We start from the raw sequence: 19,252 nt of genomic DNA on the forward strand, positions 1-19,252 counted from the left end.
TTAGCGCTCGAGCGAGCCTCAGCCGCAGGGACGACGCAACATTTTCATTAGTGGGGGGGGGGGGGGGGAAGATGTATCACACTTACCTCAGTTCTAGAGCGGAGGGTCCGGGGGCCCTCCCCCGGAAAAATTTGGAATTTCAGATGCAAAATTGTGCTATTTAATGAGTTTCCGAACCAAAATATTAAATATACCATTCCAAGAATTTGTGACGTAGTATGTATTAAATAATACTATGACAGTACATGTAGTACAATTTAAATAAAATATCATCTAGGAATTTGCAATACTTTTATAGTATATTGACAATCATAAATTTGATTTTCTAATCAATGTGATCACCAATGCAACGTTTGTTACTACTGGTTGAGAAAAATACTACTAGGACTAAACATTTATTCTGGGAAAAGGAGGGGGGCGAAATGATACTCTCGCCCCCCCCATGCATAATAGCACGGGGGCGACTCGCCCCTGTTGCCCCCCCCCCCCCCTGTTCCGACGTCACTGCTCAGCCGCCCGCCTTGCGACGGGGAAAGCAGGAAATTGTTTGGTAATACACATGGATATGCTCTCTAATGATGTTGAAAGACAAAAAATAAAGCAACATCAATTTGGTTCAATTATTTTATTTATTTCATACACAACATTCCCGTTCAGCGAGATGGAACTTCATGAAGCAAACCCTTGGCGGCTGTAGTAAAAATACAGCCTACCCATATATATATATATATATATATATATATATATATATATATATATATATATATATATATATAGCTCATGAATTTATTTAGATGACTGAAGGAAAACTATCGGGCACAGAGGCAAATCCAAATATTTTTAAAAATGAAAAGAGGGAGGGGAGGGGAAGAATGGGGACACCGATTTAAAAATCACACGGCATATGTTCACATGCATGTTTCTAATGTTTTTTTTTTTAAGAGAAAAGAAAATTACAGATAAATAATTATTAGAGACCGGAAAAAATTCGCAGATTCATTTCGTGATAGTCTGAAATTCACATACATATACATATACCTTTAAGGTGCTTTTGCTATCGGCTCACTGTTCGTCTGGGCGACTCTGGGCCGATGAGAAACCCTCAACCAAAGAAGTGACAAATCACGGGCTTAAACCAGTTGAGACGACTCACAAGTCAGCAGCCAACAACGAACTGGCCGTTATTTGCACAGAGTGTACAGAGGACTGTGTACACCAGCGGTTCCCAAACGGTGGGTCGCGACCCACTGGTGGGTCGCGGAATGGTTACAGGTGGGTCGCGACTCGATCCTAAAACTATCAGAAACCATTGAATAAACCATCAGAAAAGATAAGAAAAATCGAAACAAGTCGATTTGCGTGCAAACACATTTCTATTTTTAAATTAAAAAAACTTTTTTTTCCTACAAAGTGCTTATATTTTGTCAACCATTTTCATATCAGAACACAAATTGTTTATCAATAATCAATCGTTATCTAAAAAAATATGCATACATTTACAATATTTAATGGTAATTATGTATACATAAGGAAGGGATACGATAGAAATAAGGTTCTTTACTCCACCATGGACCGATAGACCGTTGAGGTATTCCTATGAGGAAAGGTGGGTCGCCATCTGAAAAAGTTTGGGCACCACTGGTGTGCACTATCCTGGAGGTCCTCGAAACCGCGAATTTTTCAGGTCCCTGATGATTATTCGTGAAGGAACACGTGAATGAGAGCCGAGAGAGAGAGAGAGAGAGAGAGAGAGAGAGAGAGAGAGAGAGAGAGAGGTGGGGTCGCCCAAGGTTCGCTAGGCAGTCCGGGAGCTCGGAGCGGTCCGGCCCCTTCAGGCGCGGATGTGCAGCCCGGAGACGGCGTGGATCCAGTCCAGGAAGGCCGTGACCCTCATGTAGCCGGAAGGGTTGCCGCTGGCGCAGCCTGCTTGCGACACGAAGCTCACCACGCCCACCAGGGTGGGGCTGGCGGCGAGGGTCACCAGCGGTCCGCCGCTGTCGCCCTGCCCCGACCAACAAACAAATACAACTGTTTGCGAACATCTCCTTCAGGGGGTAGGTAGCATCTACATTGAGATAAAGGTTTGATTTGCCTAAACAAAATATTTGTTTGTATGTGGCGAAATAAATATATATTTTGTTAATTCAAAAAAATATTTTGTAGCAGGAGACATTCTGTTGACCCAAAAAAAAAAAAAAATATTTTGTCAACTCAAATGTATATATTTGGTTAGGTGTAACAAATTATTTTTTTTGCTTACCGAGTTCGGTTAGACTAACAAAATATTTTGTTCCACTAAGTGAATATTTGTTTGATTCAAACAAACCTTTTTTCTCTGTCTACTTGATGAAATTCTTTGACACTGACTGACTGACTGACAGACAACGGACAGCATAAACCGATGGACCTAAAAGTATATTAAATTTTGGATGAAATATTCCTTGAGTAGGTACCCCAGCAGTGTAATGAAGAAGGATTTTTTTTTTTTTTAAATTCCCATTCCTAGAGACCGGAAAAATTCGCGGATTCATTTCGTGATGGGCTGAAATTCAAACTTATGTACATTTCTGTTGGTTCTGCTATTGGCTCGCAGTTTAACTGGAACTCTCTGAGGCCAATGAGAGACTATCGACCAAAGAAGCGTCTCGAATCACAAGCTACCCAGTGGAGACGCCACACAATTTAGTGCCCAATGAACACGCCGTGTTTACTGTAGAAATGCAGAGGATAATGGAGGCTATCCTAGAGGTCATTTGAATCCGCGAATTTTTCCGGTCCCTACCCATTCCTAATGGGTAGAGACATGCAAAATTCGCGGAATTCATTTCGCGATAAGCTAGCATCAAAACAACTATACCTTCGTACCGCTTCTGCGATTGACCCACGTTTTACCCGGGGGAACTGTGAGCCAATGGGAAACACATAAACCAAGAAAGTGCCGAATTACGGACGTTGAGACGTTGAGACGTCTCGCGCGTCAGTAGCCAAATGAACAGGTGTCATTTCCGCGAGTATTTAAAGGACTGTGGAGTCCATCCTAGAGGTAAATGAATCCGCGAATTTGGCAGGTCTCTACTAATGGGTAGAGACCCGTGAATTTCGCGGATTCAATGACCTCCAGGATAGACTACAATATCCTCTACACACTCGGGCAAATGCCAACTGTTCATTGGCTGTTGAATTGTGAGTCGTCTCGACTGGGTGGCCTGTGATTCGACACTTCTATGAGTGAGGGTCTCTAATTGGCCCTCATTACTCCAGATTAACAGTGAACCAATGGCAGAAGCAGCACTAAGGTATAATTACTTGAATTCTAGCATAACACGAAATGAATCCGCGAAATTCACGGGTCTCTACTAACGGGGTGAAAATGGGTGGTAACGTTTGTAAACGAGGCAGGATACCACACACACACACACACACACACACGCGGGCGACTCACGCTGCAGGTGCTCTGTCCGCCGGCGGCGCTCGCGCAGAGCGTGGCTGGCACCACCACGCTCGTGCCGTAGGTGCGCGCGCACGCAGCGTTGGAGATCACGCTCACGTCTATGTAGTTCAGGTGCGGGCTCACGCCGGCGGCCGCTGCGGAACAAGAAGACGGGCTCGCCTCACGCCACCGTCGCGTCGCGCACATACAGAGTGTCCCAGAACTCAACTTCATTGCATCCAGTGGCGTAGCCAGGATTTGTGTGTGGGGGGTGTTAAGAAGCATGGCCCCCCCCCTCCCCCCGTATTAAAGCGGGGGGTCCGGGAGGTCCTCCCCCGGGGAAAAATTTGGATTTTAAGGTGTAAAATAGTGCTATTTTAGCAGTTTTCGGTACTTAAATTTAAATATTGTGATGGTAAATTTTTTTATTAATTTTAATATGAAATTTGTTTGAGTGATGAATAAGAAATTAATTAAAGGATTGGTGCTAAGGGGGGAGGGGTTGTTTGAACCCCTAACCCCCCCCCCCCCCTGGCTCCGCCCTTGATTGTATCAATTGTATTAATCATGGTTCTAAACAAAACAAAAAAACACGAAATTCACGAAGTGTCGTAGGTTTTGAGTAATAAACTTTTTTTTTATTTTCAAAAATTTTCAAATCCCGAACCTTTCACCAAATTATCAGATACTGTGACTACAAATTTTTTGCTACGCAATCATAGATAACCGTACTATTGATAACAATTCAAAATATAGTAAAGAAAGGGAAGGAAAAAAAAAGTTATAAAGTTTAAAATTGACTAGTATAACGGTAAAAAAAAATACTTTACTAACCAAGCATGTTATTTGAAAAAAATTGCTAAATAAACTTGTCAAGTTAGCAAAGTATTTTTTTTTTTAGTGTGAATAGTCAAAGTTACCCGAATTAATTGTTGCAGCATAAGTATTGTAAAGAATATTATTCCCCAAAAGTATAGCATGTTTGATTTTATTTTGAATTGTTATCAGTAGTAGGGTTATTTTATGAATGCGTAGCAAAAATTCTCGGACATAGAATGTGATAATTCGGTGCATGGTGGGAATTTAAGAACTTCTGAAAACACGTTTTGAATTTTGGATTTTCGCTAGTACATGTAACCATAAGTCACAGAACAATTATTTTCTAGTCCAAATGTTTACGAGAAAAATTAAGATAATCTAAATAAAAATAACGGCTTTAATTACAAATTACGATTAAATTTCACATATTGCAAATTATAAATAAATCATGAAACATTTTAAATTATCATCTATAAATTATTTATGAGCCTTTTATTCATCATGTCCAGTTAGGTATTGATGAGTCTTACCCAATCGGAAGGGTAGCTTGTCAGTATTTTATTTAGCTTCAGGTTTTTCTATAAGTAAGGATGGAAAATCTATTAAACTTTTTTTCTTTTCCCAATTTTAAAAGCTAGAATATTATCAAACTGGTCGAATATACCGACAGATTTGTTCTAAAGTATTTATCATAATAGAAAACTCCGAATTGATCCCCCAACAGTAATTGTTGACGAGAGATGATCAGGAACGAAATGAGCTTCATCACCGATAAGTACTCACTGTCTGAAGTCCTACCCCAACCGCTGGCTCTTACAGGCTGGTTGACGAATGTCTCGACTGCTTGGGAGTAAGATGGCAGATTCACCACTGAGATTTCATCTGAAACATACATCACAGATGAGTTTTGTCCTTAAAAAAAACCTTATCTTTGCTGTATTAAAACCACTTCCGTGTACGTTTTTTAAATATTATTTGTAGGTGTTTTATTGCGCGGAAGAAGAGCGAATGAACCTGACAAATCACCTCCATTCAAGCTTTTTACGGAGATGAAATATAAACTTTCCTTTGCTACCCACAGCGGAACGGAGAAGGTGTGTGTGTTTAAGGTGAGAGGTTGGTTGTACTTCCCCCACCCCCTCCCTCCCATGGAGCTCACGCGTGTTTACTTCCCCCACCCCCTCCCTCCCATGGAGCTTACGCATGTTTTCTTCCCCCCCCCTCCTAACCATGGAGCTCACGCGTGTTTACTTCCACGCACCCCCCTCCCTCCCATGGAGCTCACGCGTTTTACTTCCCCCACCCCCTCCTATCCATGGAGCTCACGCGTGTTTACTTCCCCGCACCCCCTCCCTCCCATGGAGCTCACGCGTGTTTACTTCCCCCACCCCCTCCCTCCCATGGAGCTCACGCATGTTTTCTTCCCCCTACCCCCTCCTATCCATGGAGCTCACGCGTGTTTACTTCCCCCACCCCCTCCCTCCCATGGAGCTCACGCATGTTTTCTTCCCCCCACCCCCCCCTATCCATGGAGCTCACGCGTGTTTACTTCCCCCACCCCCTCCCTCCCATGGAGCTCACGCATGTTTTCTTCCCCCCACCCCCTCCCATCCATGGAGCTCACGCGTGTTTTCTTCCCCCCACCCCCTCCCATCCATGGAGCTCACGCGTGTTTTCTTCCCCCACCCCCTACCGCCCATGGAGCTCACGCATGTTTTCTTCCCCCTACCCCCTCCTATCCATGGAGCTCACGCGTGTTTACTTCCCCCACCCCCCTCCCTCCCATGGAGCTCACGCATGTTTTCTTCCCCCCACCCCCCCCTATCCATGGAGCTCACGCGTGTTTACTTCCCCCACCCCCTCCCTCCCATGGAGCTCACGCATGTTTTCTTCCCCCCACCCCCTCCCATCCATGGAGCTCACGCGTGTTTTCTTCCCCCACCCTCTCCCACCCATGGAGCTTACGCATGTTTTCTTCCCCCCCCTTCCTAACCATGGAGCTCACGCGTGTTTTCTTCCCCCCACCCTCTCTCCCACCCATGGAGCTCATGCGTGTTTTCTTCCCCCCACCCTCTCCCACCCATGGAGCTCACGAGTGTTTTCTTCCCCCCACCCCCTCCCATCCATGGAGCTCACGCGTGTTTTCTTCCCCCACCCCCTCCCTCCCATGGAGCTCACGAGTGTTTTCTTCCTCCCACCCCCTCCCATCCATGGAGCTCACGCGTGTTTTCTTCCCCCCACCCCCTCCCATCCATGGAGCTCACGCGTGTTTTCTTCCCCCCACCCCCTCCCATCCATGGAGCTCACGCGTGTTTTCTTCCCCCCACCCCCTCCCATCCATGGAGCTCACGCGTGTTTTCTTCCCCCCACCCTCTCCCACCCATGGAGCTTACGCATGTTTTCTTCCCCCCCCCTTCCTAACCATGGAGCTCACGCGTGTTTTCTTCCCCCCACCCTCTCTCCCACCCATGGAGCTCATGCGTGTTTTCTTCCCCCCACCCTCTCCCACCCATGGAGCTCACGAGTGTTTTCTTCCCCCCACCCCCTCCCACCCATGGAGCTCACGAGTGTTTTCTTCCCCCCACCCCCTCCCATCCATGGAGCTCACGAGTGTTTTCTTCCCCCCACCCCCTCCCATCCATGGAGCTCACGCGTGTTTTCTTCCCCCCACCCCCTCCCATCCATGGAGCTCACGCGTGTTTTCTTCCCCCCACCCCCTCCCATCCATGGAGCTCACGCGTGTTTTCTTCCCCCCACCCCCTCCCATCCATGGAGCTCACGCGTGTTTTCTTCCCCCCACCCCCTCCCATCCATGGAGCTCACGCGTGTTTTCTTCCCCCCACCCCCTCCCATCCATGGAGCTCACGCGTGTTTTCTTCCCCCCACCCCCTCCCATCCATGGAGCTCACGAGTGTTTTCTTCCCCCCACCCCCTCCCATCCATGGAGCTCACGCGTGTTTTCTTCCCCCCACCCCCTCCCATCCATGGAGCTCACGCGTGTTTTCTTCCCCCCACCCCCTCCCATCCATGGAGCTCACGCGTGTTTTCTTCCCCCCACCCTCTCTCCCACCCATGGAGCTCATGCGTGTTTTCTTCCCCCCACCCTCTCCCACCCATGGAGCTCACGCGTGTTTTCTTCCCCCACCCCCTACCGCCCATGGAGCTCACGCGTGTTTTCTACCCCCCACCCCCTCCCGCCCTGGAGCTCACGCGTGTTTACTTCCCCCACCCCCTCCCGCCCATGGAGCTAAAGGGTGTTTACTTATCCACCCCCTCCCGCCCATGGAGCTAAAGCGTGTTTTCTTCCCCCACCCCCTCCCTCCCATGGAGCTCACGCGTGTTTTTCTTCCACACCCACCCCTACCTCCCCTGGAGCTCACGCGTGTTTTTCTTCCACACCCACCCCTACCTCCCCTGGAGCTCACGCGTGTTCTCCCCTCCCCCCCGTCGCGGGGAGCGCGTGCTCGCGGGGACTCACGGGAGAGAGGCGCGTGTCGGGGCAGGTGCACGAGCGCCACGTCGTTGTTGAGGTTGGTCGGGTTGTAGGCGGCGTGGTTGACGACCTGCCGGGTCTCCAGCACCGCCCGGCTGTCCTGGTCCTCGTGCAGGCGGACCACGCCCAGGTAGGCCGTCACCAGCTCCACGCTGCGACACGGCACCACCGTCTCAGGCGCGCGATCCTCACAAGGCTCCAGTCGCCAACAAACACATAGTTTGTTATGCCCAGGGGCGTAGCCAGGGGGGGGGGGGGCGGGTTTAGGGGTTCTTATTCATCACTAGAGACCCGGAAAATTCGCGGGTTCATTTCGTGTTATACTAAAATTCAAATAATTATACCTTAGTGCTGCTTCTGTCATTGGTTCACTGTTAATCTGGAGTAATGAGGGCCAATTAGAGACCCTCACTCATAGAAGTGTCGAATCACAGGCCACCCAGTCGAGACGACTCACAAGTCAGCAGCCAATGAACAGTTGGCATTTGCCCGAGTGTGTAAAGGATATTGGAGTCTATCCTGGAGGTCATTGAACCCCTCGAATTTTCCGGGTCTCTATTCATCACTCAAACAAATTTCATACTATAATTAATAAATTTTTTACGATTGCAATATTTAAATTGAAGTACCGAAAACTGCTAAAATAGCACTAGTTCACACCTTAAAATCCAAATTTTCCCAGGGGAGGACCCCCGGACCACCCGCTTTAATGCGGGGGGCCATGCTTCTTAACACCCCCCATACACAAATCCTGGCTACGCCACTGGTTATGCCACAAGACAGGATGTCAAAATATTTTTAGAACATTATTTATTTAAAACATGGGAAAGACAATCGAATATATTTTATAATTGAATTTCATTTTGTTTTATCACGACAGTTAATACCGGAAAGATTTTTCAGGAAACGGTCTACACATACCTTTTAAGCTGTTGGAGGTACTGAGACGGCACAAAGTATAAAAAAATTCCCGGGCAAGAATACGAACCCAGTATTACCGCGAACAATATTTTGTGGTGATGCAGTTCTTTTCATGTAAAAGTACAAAATTTTTACAAATATCGTTATATCATACGTGAATATTTTCTGTTCCATTTACAAAAAAAATTCCCTAATCAAATCACCGGTGGCAGTTGATGAACTGCTGCTAAATAGTGTCATTATTCGCTCCGCATAGTTGGGGTTGCTTCCTGCCTGACGTGTGCTAATGCCGATAGCTAACGATGATGACGATAGTGACTTTGAAGCTGGCGATTAAACAGACGACTGGACATTCCTGCACATATGAGAAATCATCCATATTTGAAGTCCTGAGGGAAGCGGTATTCATAGAATAAAAACAGCTATTAGAACTGTGCTGTAACGTTTTCAATAAAAGGGAAGAGGGGAATGATCACCCTAATCTCATAATCATCATGGAACTTAAAAAAAAGAGAGATAACCTAAATAATCTGCTCCACTCACACCTGACATTAAAATTCGGTTAAACAGTTTGTAAAATAACATGTTATTATACTTTATTTTTAGTGTAACTGTTCCGTGTGTCATTTTTTTAAAAACTATACTAACCCAAGATTTTCATATTTAATAACACAGGGCTGACATATGATTTAAAGTTTGTTTGTTCTTACTCTAAAAAAAAAAATAGGTTCAACCATAGTTAAGACAATGACTCTTTAAGACACCAGAAATTCTTAAAGTAGTCTTTTAGGACTATTATTTTTAATTTCGGGCTCTCATTTTAACGGGCGGACCATCGAACCTCTAATTCACAGATGTGTCCAATTACTGGATCTGAATCGACTACATGCCACAACAGGGCCGGTGCAAGGTAAATTGGCGCCCTAGGCGAAAAACCTTAATTCCCCCACCCTCCGCCCCCGCCGGACACCACAAAGAATAGTCCTTGCCTCAAAATACATCACGTAAGCCTAATATTTTGTCAACAATATACTGTAAGCAGGCTTGTGTTTTTTACCCCTTTTTTTTACTTATTACAAATCATAAACAAACAGGTCAACGTGGACTTTAAATAATAATTACTTATATCAATATAAACATTCCAAACTGTTACAAAAAACCATTTTCATCTAGTTTCAATAATAGTTAAACATATTATATGAGCTGTTATGTGTCGTGCTGCGCTGCCCCCAGCTACTTGGCGCCCTAGGCGGTTGCCTAGTTCGCCTGTACGGACGCGCCGGCCCTGTGCCACAAATAAAAGCGCCGCCTCGCGATCACCCCGTTACTTGTCAGTATTCCACCGACCACGAGGACTGGAAGGACCACTCACTCGACGGTGCAGTGCGCGGCCGTGAGGATCCAGGACGGCGAGATGAGCGACCCTCCGCAGAAGTTCCGCCCGTCCAGGAACAAGGCCGCCTGGTAGGGCAGCTGTCCCCTGGAGGCCGGCCGGCCGTTCACGATCCTGCTGGTCGGGTACACGGGCGCGTCGTCTGTCGAGCAGCGATATCACAGGACCTTGTTTCACCGTCGTCGACAACGAGGTCACTGACCACCAGTAAGCAGAAAAAAAAATTGGTTGTCTGTAAAGTCGGTTTACGGACGATAGTTAAACGTGACATCGTCATGACAAAACATTGATGAAACGATTGCCTACTTTTATGAATAAAATTGATTCATTTTATTGAATTATCACTATTTTGTATGGATACAAAGAAGGAGTGAAATGAAATAAACAATTTAATTGATAAATTTACTTTTATTTGCACTCATTAATTCAAATATGTTTATTACTTTAACGAAGAGATTATTTTGACTATAACTTTTATACATGTTTGCTATTTAACTTCTTCCAATCTGTGTTATTCTGTTAAGGATAGGACGATGATAGGAAAAGTAGGGAACGAATGGGAGTGTTTCAAGTTTTATGTGCCTCGAAAAAGTCAAATCGATGGTTGTTCCAATCGAGTGGAAGAGAGATAGATGCGGTTTATTAGACGTTGTCACGTCAAAAAGTACTTTAGTGTAGCTTTAATGCAAGCTTTGCTACGAAAAATCGTAAAGCTTGCTGCAAGTTTTATTCAAGAAATAAAGCCTCTACTGTGTCAAGCCTGCAGCAAGCTCGATTCAAGATAACTATTCTTTACTATGGCAGGATTGCAGGATGTTTGATTCAAGATAACTAAACTCCACTGAGTCAAATTGCGGCAAACTTGATTCAAGATAACTAGTCTCCACAGTGTCAACCTTTTGCAGAGACTTCTGGAAGTCGAAGACAACCGAAGTCGGCATAGTTTGACAGGAATAATGAACCCGTGAATTCCTCAATACTGTTCCAAACTCGCTCAGCCTTGATAGGTAAATTCCAGTAGTAAATGAATCAGCAACAAACTGGTGCAAGATAAATTTTATATGAACCGGTCACTGAGTATTCTCAACGCGGTATGTTTTCGTTTATCAATTTTGGACGTATAGATGGTCCACTTTTAAAAAATTTCCCTCTAAATAATGTAAACTTCAAAAATAGCAACAGAATATTATTTTAACATTTGTTGGGGTTACACTAAGAAAAAGAGTAGGTTTTGTAATAATGAAATGTCCGTATCCCTGACTGATAATACACGGACATCGATAAGGTGGGTAAAAGTTACTTTAAATTGTTTCATCGAAGCAAATTGATCTCTTAGAAACCACGATTTAGGATATTATTTACATGAATAATTTTGTTTCTGGTGCCGAGGCTTGGTTCCTGCTACCTCGTAAATGTAAACTTGTTACATAATTGTTTAGTTTTCCTTTGCAAGCTCACATTCCTCTCAATTGGCGATCTTCGTTCGTGCAAGATCTGGTTGGTTTTATTTAATGGGGGTCGCTGGTATCCCCTTCTCATTGTAGATTACATAGGTAGTTCACTCTCCACGCGGGGTTCAGATGTAATGGCTGTCCTTCAAGAATTACAGCTAGACTTTGGTTTACCCCGAGATTTATCAACTTATTATGCAAGCTCCACCTGAGTTATGCTACAAACACGGAAGTAAATTAATTTTTAATGCTTTTTATAAATTTACTAAATAATTTTACGTGTTAGGTTTTCTAGGGACTGATTTGCATTAATTTTTGATGGCATTTTATTCATTATGGGGCCTGTGTGAACGTATAAAAGGGAATTTAGCCTGTCTTTATGGTTTTTTTTCCATTTTTTTGTTATAACAAAATTTTTAAATTATTCATCCAATTTTTTTTTGCATTTCAAGGCATAAATAATATCTCCCAGACCTTCTATACCTTTTTGCAACCACATACTTACTAACAGGCTCTAGTCTGTAAGTGCCGCGAGGAAATAACATTACTTCACTCGAGGGAATCAACTGTCATAATAATATCACCAGTTTAAAAGTATTGACTTCAACAAGAAGGAGCCCCATGCCATGTTAAACCAAAACAAATTAGCACGAAGCTTTATTGCAAGCGGTATCAAAATATTTTAAATTGCAAGATGCAATGCCTAATATTTCTTAACATAAAAAAAATATTTAATAAAAAAATTGTGCGTGTACGTATGTACGCGCGCTATAAGTTAAACTTCTTTTTATATAGTACACTGAACTGTTATGAAATTAATTGTTACTAAACTTATCATATTTTTTTCATAACTTTTGTATTAGAATAATGTTTTACAGGACAATATACATAAAGTTATTATATGTATATGTACCTATAAGCTGAAGTACGCTCTATTGCCTTGGCTTAACGCCTAAAAAAGTAATATTTTATTTCGGAAGTTTAATTTACTGGTAGATGGAGGATGGGGTAGATTTTCCAAAATCAGAGGTAGACAGTAATTTTGGTCTTATTTTGAATATCAAGTGTGCAAAATTTCATCAAGAAATACTAATATTATTTTTTTAAAGGGTGGGAATGTAGGATGGGCTGTTTTTTTGAAATCTTATGTAGAAAAAGATATTGCTTACTTTTTTTTTTTACGTGAAACGTCTTAAAAATCACACCGAAAAATTCGGGTACCAGAACAGATATGTGTACCGTAACGAAAAGGTCTATATCGTCTTGCCTTAATAATTCCCTAACTATTAGTCTTAGAAACGTAGGTACGGTGTCATTATTTAATGTATATAGTCAGCTTGCTTATACGACCTTGAGTTTGCTTCGCGGGAGGGCGGTGGGAAGGGGCAGGGGAACCGCGCGGATTGGTCAAAAACGGCGCTTTCGCTCATTTCTACTCAGCGCGGCTCACTCACGACTCAGACGTCATCGCGCGGTGATTCGTGTGTTTGTGAATACAGTTCATAAAGATCTATCAGTTTCAGCCAGAAGTTTCACGCTAAACTAACGGCCGTGTGTCCCGACATAGCCACAACAATTTTTTTGAAGCGACAACGTCTAATAAATTGATGAAATCAGGCTGCGCGCACGAAAAAGGATGTCTCATTGTCCCGTTACGCACATTGTCCCGTTACGAACATGGTCCCGTTACGAACATTGTCCCGTTACGATGTGTCCCGTTACGCTCATTGTATGTACGCTTGCGCCGCATCTATCTCTTTTCCATTCGATTGGAACAACCATCGATTTGACTTTTTCGAGGCACATTAAACTTGAAACACTCCCATTCGTTTCCTACTTTTCCTATCATCGTCCTATCTTTAACAGAATAACACAGATTGGAAGAAGTTAAATAGCAAACATGTATAAAAGTTATAGTTAAAATAATATGTTCGTTAAAGTAATAAACATATTTGAATAAATGAGTGCAAATAAAAGTAAATTTATCAATTAAATTGTAGATTTAATTTCACTCCTTCTTTGTATCCATACAAAATAGTGATAATTCAATAAATATGATTCAATTTTATTCATAAAAGTATGCAATCATTTCATGAATGTTTTGTTATGACGTTGTCACGTTAAACTATCGTCCGTAAACCGACTTTACAGACAACCAATTTTTTTTCTTCAAAATTATATGTAAACATTAATTTTTGTCAAGCGTTCAAAAATTCAACAAGAAGTACCAACATTCTGCTTCAAGCGGGGTTGAAAGATGATAGGATGGTTTTTTTCTAAATCTGGCGAAGACAATTATTTTCCTATATATTCGAAATCAGCTGTAAAGTAATTTTTGTCAAGTAGGCAAATTTTAGTCAAGAGTTATCTTATTTCAACCTCAACGCTCCTACAGAAGTATAACTTTAAAAAGGCAAATATGTCCTAATCTCAAAGTTAGTTAAACAATTATGAGATATTTTGTTAATGTACATCAGTTATGATGACTATTGTACATCTGAATGCATCATTAGTAAGACTTTAAACTAGACTACCTCGAAAAATTCTGATAACTTAATTTCAATAACAATGAATTACATGTAAAAAGTAATATGTATGTTAAAATTATTATTCACACTTACCCAAAACAGGCATCCGTTTCATTATTGGTTCAAGACCCACGCCATTGCTGTTAAGGGATGGTGCAGCCTAAAGACACAAAAATACCAGCGTTTATACCTAAAGATTTTACAAAGGGCCTGGAACATAACTATTAAAATAATCCCTTTCGGCACAGCCTACAGGAGTAGGTAGATTTCGAAGAATCTGTTTCTCCTAATAATATTTTGAAAACTTCTATGAACTCCTGGAACATTTTAAGAACACAATCTATTCTACATAACATCCTATATGTTCACCAATATAAAAAAAATATTGATTTAAAATTTTCTCATATTCCACGCAGCGAAAATATTTCGAATTTTTCTAACTTAATGCATCCAGCATTTCGTGTTTTACCGAATTTCATATTATGACTACTAAGGTAGTAATGCAATTATTTTTGATCTTCAAACACTATTTTTCATCCATTGCAGTAATACATGACAGTATCAATTTTTTTTCGGACAAAGGTTTAAGGTAACATTAAGATGGTTATTAATAAATTCCGACGAATTTTATACTATGACAGTTTAAAGTTTTTTCTATAATAATTCAAACCCTGTTTTTACGGTAATAGTTTCATCAAAAATGTTTTTAGCCAAATTTTTTAGATAAAGTTTAGGTGTTTTACAATATATTATAACGGATTCAGTAGTATATATATATATTAAAATAAGAAACTTTTTTTTTCCACGCTTGTTATTTCCACCCCTTGTATTATTGGTATGTAGTATAAAAAAAGGGTTTCAGACAACAGTTTTAGTTCAAAAATTTTAAGTTTTACTAACTATTTGAAAGGATTTTATAGTGTACCTACTAAGGGAGTTTTGCATTTTTTAAAACTTCTACCCCTTATTTTTTCAAACCCTTGCAGCAATTGTTAATCTAATGAAACATATTTTCAGACAAAAGTTTTAGATAAAAATTATAAGATTTACGAAATATCCGAACGAATTAGATGTACCTACGAAGAAAGTTATGATTTTTTTGTCCTCGTATCCTTGTTTATTCTACCCTTTGCAGTAATGGTTGGTCTTGTAAAAACTATTTCAGACGAAAGTTGTAGATAATATTTTAATGTTTTACAATAAATCAGAACGGATTTAACAGTGCACATGGTCGTAAATTATGAACGTTTTTAAAATTCTACCCCTATATTTTTTCAACCCCCTGCAACTATGGTTTTTCTGTCCAAAATTATTTCAGATAAAATTATTAGATTAATAAATAATTTTTGCAAACTCGATGTTGTGCATACGAAGAGAGTTATGATTATTTTGTTCTCGAACCCTGGTTTATTCAACCATTTGCAGTTATGGTTGGTCGTATCAAAAACATATTTAGACAAAATATTTTGGTTTTACTTCTAGGAGTTAAAATACTTCAAACTGATGTGATATTTCCCATATTATGGTAGTTACAGAAACTTTTCTGTTTTTCAAGAAACCTTCCCCATTTCTACCCCTTTGGTCGGATATTGCCCATTAACGAAATCGACCGAGATTTTACATTCAGAAATGGAAGATGTTTAAAAACGAGGAAAAATAGCGATCCATTTTTTGCGTCCTGTGTAATGATAAAACCATGTTGCACTTCGTGTTTTTAGTTTTTTGAGTGATTTTAAATCCCAGCCTAATAATTTATTTCTGTTTAACGCCATGACTTCGATAGACAGAAGAACATGGTGCATTTGGAAAGGGCGTTGTTGGTAAAGAAAATCGGTGCGTATGCACGACGCATGTTATATGTAAGTGAAACTTCCCGTTTCAACAAAACATTTGAAAGATTAAAAAAAAAAAATTCACTTTAACGATACAAGTTGATTCTAATAGTTCACAATTGTAACAAACATGGTGACGGGAAAACCTGCAAAAAAGCACTGCAGTTTTCTGACTCTACTTGGTTCTTTATTCACCCTCTCGCTCTGTATTCTCAACATCTCACCACCTGAACGTTTCACTTTTCGTTTCTCTCTGGCGAGTCATTTGCCTACCGGCTGTTAAGAAGAGTTAAGTACACCAAATATTGTAATAGGAACAATATGTGAAACTGGTAAGAAATACGCGAGACAAGCGATGACAGCGAAACTGGCGGCGTGGAGTGCACCTACGTTTTAAATGCGTAAAAATTGGTTTACACTAGTGGCATCTAGCGGCGCGTGGTTTAAAATAGCTATAAAGCAATGCAGTAACGTGTCTCTTGCGTTTCGCCAATGCTGATTGGCTGGAGTTTCACATATGGCCTTATTGCGATATTTGAATAGGGAGACCTAAGATGCACAGATAGTTCTGCCATTCCCGATTACACCCGAACTATTCACCATCGGCCAACTTCGGGATTTGAATTCAAATATCAAAAGTGTTCGGTTAGGTTAGCTACATTAAAACACTTTAAAACACTACGGACGGTTTGTTAGGTCAGTATAGCTACATTAAAATAAACTGAGAAATATAAATATATATAAATAAACCCGAGGTTGGCCGAAGGTGAATTGTTCGGGTGTAATCGGGAATGGCAGAACTTTATGTGCATCTTAGGCTTCCCATTTGAATACGCTTCAGAAACTTACAAACTACGGTCAGATTGGAAACACCAGTCAGTAAAGATACCTGGGCTGCGGCAACCAGAAGTGACAGCACAAAGACTTCCATGGCGATGGGATGGGATGAATGCCCGGTCAGGAGACAAATGTTAAACAATGGGCACGGCGCCGCGTTTATAACGGCCTGGGTCGGGCGAGCGTCATCAGTTTATGCACAGGATCATCCAGTTTCTTAATCGGAATCAATCATTGTGGGACGACTCGGCACATCCTCGATGATTGATGCGGCATTACCGCAGACGGTGACTGATACAGTATCTTCGAGAGGACTTACTCGAATCTCTCGTTACGGTGTGCAGGAAAAATTGTTGCCACCAACATGCACATTCACAAACGATTGATAAAGGTTCTAAGCCCATGTTTCCGTTCGTGATACGATAGTTTTTTTTAAAGTCATTATTTTTAAATTTTAATTTATCTTTGTGATATGTTTTCATAGCTCATAAAGCCATCCTACCACGTTTAGAAAAATACGCAGTCAGTTTTTAAATTGATTGACATTTTCTGTTTACAACTCCAATGGTTGGTTATAACAGCTTGCTACATTATTTCACTGTATGTGACTCATTTTTCCATTTCATTTTTAAAATGCCTAGAGAACTACTTCCAGCTAAATCAAAATTATTTTTAGGAAGGGGGAGAAAGTGTTAAGTAAAAAAGTGGTGCCACATCTAGTACGAAATAGGACATCAATCACGCAAGATACTTTGAAATGAATTTTCAAGTGATGAGTTAAAATAGTTCCTTTAGTGAAAGTGAAAGTGTAATTTTTTTATCGTGATTTTTAATGCCTTAAAAATATTAAAATAAACATTCACTTATTTTTTTGCTTTTTTTTAAGTAGGTGTGACTTTTGAATGATAATAATAATAATAATAATAATTCAACATCTATTTTTTTGGTATTTTATTATTTTGAAAAGTAAATTCAAAAGTTTCGCGCAAGTGATGATAATAAATATTACTTGTGCGCAATTTTTACACCTGTGTTATAACACTAAGTGAATATCCAATAAAAAAATGTGTGGCAGAACCACAAATGCATGAAAGGTATCGAGATAATTTTTTTTTAGAAATAGCCCTTAAATAATAGTAATGACGAGAGTTAAGAAAATAAAACGCGGTGTGAAAAGACCGAGCCTTGAGATAGAAGTCGTAGACGCTTATAATTTCCTGATCGTGAAATTAAACGAAACAGTGGCGGAATGTAGATGCAGAAACATTTTATTACTGGGAGAATATCACCTGGATTACAGCAAAGGTTGAGTTATGTTCTCTGAACTACAAAAAAAAATCATGAAACCCGTACTGTAAAAATATCCAATGCTTGTTCACATACGGTTTTACTCTAAGGCTGGTATTTATAGTCGCATCTTGAGCAATGTCTCGAGACCGTCTTGACGAAGACGGTCTTGTTTCTCAAGGCAGCGATTTCAATCTCCATGTTTCATAGTCCGCGAACAAGACGAGCTTCATGAAGACTGCATGCTCAAGCAAGAGCTTGTTTGCCGTACTTACGGCTTGACGAAGCACTTACTTGAGACAGCCGAAAAGACACGATCATACACGAACTTTACCGATTGAACTGTTTTCGTTAAATATTCTGGTACTATAGAACTGTTAATACTGAATTACTACTTGTTTAAAAGCTACTTGTCTTTACAGAATTATCAAAAAATATTTCAGGTAGTGAATATTTTTTTTTTTTGAGAAAAAGTCACTCTGCTTCAGCTTCAGGATAAGGTACAGTAAATGTTAGTTTAATAAAAATATCAGATTTAACTACACAGTAAAAGAAAATTTTTAATTTAAGTAAGAAAAATGTATGTTTAGAATTATAACAATAAATAAGTTTGAACGAATCTGATAAGGCTACATAGAAAGGAACTTAAAATTTTGTAAAACCCTTTATAAAGTGTTTGTTTGTTCATCAATAATATAAGACATTTATTTCCTCATATAATAGGTTAATTTTTCTTGTTCAAGTTACTTGTGATACTATAATTTAATCGTATTATAAGTAAAATATATAGACTACAGTATGTCTCAAAGCCTACTGCATATGAAATAACCAAATCAATAAACTGAGCTATGTATTTAAATATATTATAACAATTAGATTTTAAAAAATTAATCTAATAAAATTTCTCTTAAAGCTATATTTGTATTTTTCATTAACAGTAACTATATAAAAAAAGTGCTGTTAGTGCCTGGATTTGAACCATACTCGTATTGTTTACTTTAATCTTGGATTTGAAATCCAACTCCCTAACCATTACACTACCATATCTCTAACGAATATTTCAAAATTATTTTAGTTCTACTGTGTGATGCCAATTTTTTAAAATTATTTTTAATGTGTTCTGGGTGTCACGAATGTAGAATTAACTTTTCTGATTGTGATATTTACCATCAACCATCATTAAACGCATCGTTTTCCACATCCATTGTACTCTTTCTGTGATCGATATGTAAATAAACGTGTCTGTTTAGCACTTGAAAAT

At 40.5% G+C, this 19,252-nt stretch overlaps 1 protein-coding gene across 1 annotated transcript; it reads right to left on the minus strand.

Annotated features, from left to right (window-relative positions):
• Nucleotides 1-610: 610 nt before the first annotated feature.
• LOC134537763 (brachyurin-like) lies at nucleotides 611-16,864 on the minus strand. The gene is made up of 7 exons (XM_063378540.1): nucleotides 16,757-16,864; nucleotides 14,129-14,195; nucleotides 10,036-10,198; nucleotides 7,728-7,894; nucleotides 5,033-5,131; nucleotides 3,443-3,585; nucleotides 611-2,002 (listed from the first exon to the last, which is right to left on the minus strand). Exons 1-7 carry the CDS (start codon nucleotides 16,796-16,798, stop codon nucleotides 1,832-1,834), a joined length of 852 nt encoding a protein of 283 aa, XP_063234610.1. The 5' UTR covers nucleotides 16,799-16,864; the 3' UTR covers nucleotides 611-1,831.
• Nucleotides 16,865-19,252: the final 2,388 nt, after the last annotated feature.

Source organism: Bacillus rossius, chromosome 12 (assembly GCF_032445375.1).
Source record: "Bacillus rossius redtenbacheri isolate Brsri chromosome 12, Brsri_v3, whole genome shotgun sequence".
In the NCBI taxonomy this organism is placed as follows: Eukaryota; Metazoa; Arthropoda; class Insecta; order Phasmatodea; family Bacillidae; genus Bacillus; species Bacillus rossius.